Genomic DNA, 4,998 nt, shown 5'->3' on the forward strand with positions numbered 1-4,998 from the left:
TTTTTTTTTCTTCCCCTGACCTTGTACCAAATCCTTTCTGCTCCTGATGCATTGGGGAACAGTAGGAGCCACCCAAAGGTAAGAGTTTTTATTGCAGGTTGTATCAGTGTGTGAAAATTGCCCTGTCACTTACTTATTCTTGGGTTATCCAAATATTAAAAGCATTTTGAGAACCAGCTCTGCTGATGATCAGCTGTTAAGTAAGAAACTCGAAGCATCTCCTTGCTGCAGAAAAACTCTGAACAGCCTGTGCCAAAAAATGAGTCAGAGGAACAAATGAGAACATCCACACTCAGCATTGCAGGCTGTGAATGGAAGATACTTGTTCTTTGTGGGCTTTTAAAGGCATTTTCTGGTGTTTGTGTTAAAGCAAACTCGTTTTTTTTTTCATTATGATCTCGTCACTTGTACTTGTTTGAAGACATCTTTCCCTGCCTGGGCATATCAGGGTTCACTTTACTAATGTGGTCATGTAGCCAAGGATGTTTTACTAAATGTTCTGAAGGCATAAAGTGTTTAAATAATATGTTTATTTGTGAAAAAAAAAAAATTTAAGGGAGGAAAAAAAAAGCACCTTAATTTTAAATAAACGAGCTGTTGTCTCCTCGATTAGAGGGTATAAAATAACCACTTTTATCTCTTGGTGCTGGGACATCATGTAGTATGGGGGAAAAAACAATGTATTTTTGAAGATAAGTTATTTAAATTTCAAGGGTTTTGCTATATTAAGCATTTTCATGAATGTGGATTGCAATGCAGGACATCCAAAGGGGAAAGAGCAGCTTCCACTGAGCTTAGAGGGGAAATCCACAACCAAAGAGCCCCACTTTCCACTTCCCTTCTCCTGCATCCTACAGGGTAAATTTTACCTATGTGAATGTAGGTCAGACATTACCCTAATTAATTTTTTTCCTTGCAAATGCATGCCCAGAGGAGCTGTTTTGGCAAACATCTGTCCCAAAATACGCATTGCCTTATTTCAGGTCAGCTTTTAGGATGAAAGGTGCCCGTGGACCTTTCGATGGATTTGCCACAAAATCCAAACTTTCCCGTTGAAGGAGATTATAGTGCTACTCCTCTCGCGATGAAACTAATTGGTCTGATATTATTCTTGTACAAATATTAGGCTGTGTTGGCTGCTTTGGTTTGCCGTGGTGTATAAATAAATACGTGCTCCTCTTGTATCGGAAAGAGGTTCCAGCCCTAAGGCTTGTTTTTAATTTATGCAGACAAGAGGCACGGGGAGATGGGAGGCAGAAACAGCTTGAGGACATCTGTCAGTTTGCAAAATAGAAGCTCTTGTGAAAAATGAATTGCAAGGATGGGTTTAAAGGGAGATACTCAGTGCTCCTTGACATCCACTCGGTTGGCACGTGGAGAGCTTTTGGAGAGCAGGGAATGGGGTTGGCACAGAAAGGAGGAAACAGAAACAAGGAGCAAATAGAAGCACACATAGGAAGATGAAGTGTTTGTTTAGGCTTCAAGAAAATGAGTAGTTCTGTGGGAATGTGTGTTGTGTTCAGAATGTCAGAACTTGGATAACGTGTTTGGTTTGGCAGCAGATTTTATGGGGTGTCCTGGTTGTTTCCCTACAGGTGTTCGCTTACGATCATTGCTTTTGGTCTATGGATGAATCTGTCAAAGAAAAATATGCAGGTAATATTTGTTGGGGCTTTGGGCTTCTTGTCTCCAAGTGGGAATGATCTAATTAAAACAGAGCCTTTGCTACAGGGCACAGGCCATATGGCACAAGGTGCTGTCCCCTAAATAACTGTTTGTCGTCAAAAGGAAAAGGGAAATCTTCAATCACTTCTGTTTCTGACAACAGCAACGGGCGCTGCCACCTGTTTGCAGTGTAGAGAATGGAGAAATCCCTCACACTGATGGGCTACCCATATTTACAATTTTATTTAAAGTACTGTTCCAAGTCTGTAATTTTAAAAGCATCAAAACCATTTCTTTTCAATATTTGAGGAGCATTGTTATGTGTAGTTTCATGTTTCAGAGTGCTGGTTGGAAGTTTGGCATCACAGTACAACTAAGTAATGGAATATTAATAAAAACCTAATTTAATATAGACAATGTGAATTCGGATGCTCAGGTGAGAATGTGCAATGTATTTAATGAAAAGTTTTCTGTGTGTTATTATAATTCCTTTTGGCAAAAAAATATGGTAAAATATGACTTAACGCTCTTGTCATCTATTCATTTCACACTTGTTATCTTTTAAAATTTGAGATCAGTTGAACTTCTTACTGTCTATTTTCAAAAAAAAAAAAATAATCACAAGAAAAATCAAAGGCACGTCCACTTCTTGTGTTTTACTTCTTTAACAAATAACTAATGAGTAGTAATTAATCAGGGAACTGAGAAAAACGTGACACTTTCAACCATACAAATGGCATAGGCAGGTATATATTTTCTTTCTCAAACTGTTGGAGGTGCCTGTATAACTTATGTTATGGTCTGTTATGCAGTGCAAGGGTTTGGTCCAGCAATTAGTGATCTTTATGGGGAATTTAGCATGGACTTGGATATAAAGATATGAACTTCAATGAGAGAAAAAGAAGAGCTTAAAGGAACATTAACTTATTTGAGAGGACTTCCAGTCCATAAAGTTCTGCCATGTCTTGTTCCTCTGCTTATAAAGGAAATTCTCAAAATAGAGATTTTTTTTTTTTTAAGTGATGCTATTCAAACATTTTAAGCCTTTCTTCCTCTGCTTGGAAAAGGATCTGAAAAGCTCAAATTTCCATTACAAAAGAAGTGATACACCCTGTATTTTGCTAATACATATCTTGTACTATAATATCTTCCCCATAGCTGTGATTCCTTCTCTACTAGAATCTCTCCTCATGGTATTATTTGATATCTTATACAGTGAAATTATCCACTGCTCTACTGATTCCCTTAGATTAAAATCAACTGACTGTCGTTAAAATGTACAGGTAGAGTCTGTTTTGAGGGGGTATCAGTCACAAGTGGATTAAATTCTGCAGCTGGCAGTAGATTCTGTGCTGATAAAACTTCTGAGTGTAACACTGGTAGGATGTTGCTTTAAACACATCCAGGTATGTGCATGATAATCCCAGATTTTTACAGAAGCATCTTCTGGTGCTGATGGACTTGCTCCTGTCCGGGAGAGCAAACACTGGATGTTATTTAGGCAACAGCAGCAGAAAAGCACCGGCTGCTTTTACATAATCCTTGAAGATTCCAAACCTCTTGCTGGGTTACAATCTTTGCCTGTGTGTTGTATTTTTTAGGTCAAGATGTTGTTTTCAAGTGCCTTGGGGAGAATATTCTTCAGAATGCCTTTGAAGGCTACAACGCTTGTATCTTTGCCTACGGGCAAACGGGTAAGTCCCAGATAAGCAAAAATATTCTCCCCTCAAAAGGTGTTACCGTCCTGACTGGAGACTCTTTCCATGCCTGTTGTGACATTGTTCCAGGAGAAATGCCTTCTAGTGGAGATAAGAAATGTTTTTCTCTCCTCTAACATCAGATATGAGGCGGGCAGGATGAGAAATAAGATTTTGTTGCTGCTGGCTACCCTTGTTTCTCACAGTTGAGATTATGGCTTTGGAATGACCGTGGTCGTCCTTGAGTTCGCAGCATCGCTCAGGTTTTCTGCCTCTGCAGTTGGAATGATCTTGAGTTGTCATTTAAAACGTAATATTTAAAGAGAAACGTGAGGAGTTTTCTCATCTTGGCCCATCAGTGGATGTTAGTGGGGTGTGATTTACTTTATCTGCCTGAAAAGGTCTTCTCCAGCAGTTGGAACTAAATTTCTTGTTTCCCTTTTAGTTAAATAGCCTTTAGCTCAGTGGCGTTTTGGTTACTTTAAAGTAGGAAACTGAACAAATAATCTTTCACTGAATTATATTAATTAACTTTTTGACCTCTTCTACTTCCTATCGATGTTCTGCCCAGCAAGAACCCTTGTTGTTGCACGTCCACTAATCATAGATTCCCTCACACAGGGTCTGGAAAATCTTACACAATGATGGGGACTGCTGACCAACCTGGATTAATCCCTAAACTTTGCAGTGGACTCTTTGAAAGAGCACAGAAAGAGGAAAATGAAGAGCAGAGTTTCAAAGTGGAAGTATCCTACATGGAGATATACAACGAGAAAGTCAGAGATCTCCTTGACCCAAAGGGGTGAGTAACCTGTGTGTCATCAGCACTGTAGAATGTTGTCCCGCACTCTTCCTTTCCATAACCAGTTTGCCTTAATGGATCCCATCTAAGGCGTTTGCTGCCCTCCCGATCTCAGCATCCTCTCATTTTAAACCAAAATAAAGTAGTAAGACTAAAAGCTTGGAGCAAATGTGCTCTCATGCCACCTTTTATGAAGTGACAAAACTGTCTGTGTCAGCTTTTTCCGTGCAGACATAAGCCTTTTTTGTTTGCACTGTAGTCCATGTTCTGTGCTTTATTACGCTATCTGTGAGGCCATCCTGTTGGAGATCTGTCAGTGAGAATTGACTTTGTGTAAATGTTGTCTCAAGTCAGTCATGTGCTTATAAATACCTTTTTTCTCCCCCAACCAGAAGCCGTCAGTCATTAAAGGTTAGAGAACACAGTGTTTATGGCCCTTACGTAGATGGCCTATCCAAACTAGCTGTTGCTAGCTACAAGGTAAGGATCCATTTTATGAAAGGCTTGTGTTGACATCCTAAACACCAGGGTACTGCCCCCTAAGCAGGACAGAATTGTTAAGCTGCTCCTCATCCCTGTGGATTTTAGAGCAAGAGAGCTGAGGATTGTCGTGTTGTGATCCCTGGGGAGAACAGGGTTAAGAGCAGAAACTCCCTTCATCCTGTGCTATTCAATAATTCTGGAAGTAATTCAGCTATTTAATGAAACACATTTCCTCCCAGACTTAAGATGAGTGTATGCTGTCATGAGAAAGTGTTCTGTGATTAGTTACAGAGCCAGGATTTAGCAGAGACAGCCTCTCAGTACCCACTGTGTCACTTTTTGGCTGTCGTG

At 39.8% G+C, this 4,998-nt stretch overlaps 1 protein-coding gene across 1 annotated transcript; it reads left to right on the forward strand.

The window, feature by feature from the left end:
- The first annotated feature begins 51 nt into the window (after positions 1 to 51).
- LOC114072636 (kinesin-like protein KIF13B) lies at positions 52 to 4,677 on the forward strand. The gene is made up of 5 exons (XM_027910514.1): positions 52 to 78; positions 1,596 to 1,656; positions 3,267 to 3,359; positions 3,984 to 4,164; positions 4,557 to 4,677. Exons 2-5 carry the CDS (start codon positions 1,626 to 1,628, stop codon positions 4,675 to 4,677), a joined length of 426 nt encoding a protein of 141 aa, XP_027766315.1. The 5' UTR covers positions 52 to 78; positions 1,596 to 1,625.
- Positions 4,678 to 4,998: the final 321 nt, after the last annotated feature.

This window comes from Empidonax traillii, unplaced genomic scaffold, assembly GCF_003031625.1.
Source record: "Empidonax traillii isolate 1590-97213 ecotype Southwest subspecies unplaced genomic scaffold, ASM303162v1 scaffold3639:size11906, whole genome shotgun sequence".
NCBI lineage: Eukaryota > Metazoa > Chordata > Aves > Passeriformes > Tyrannidae > Empidonax > Empidonax traillii.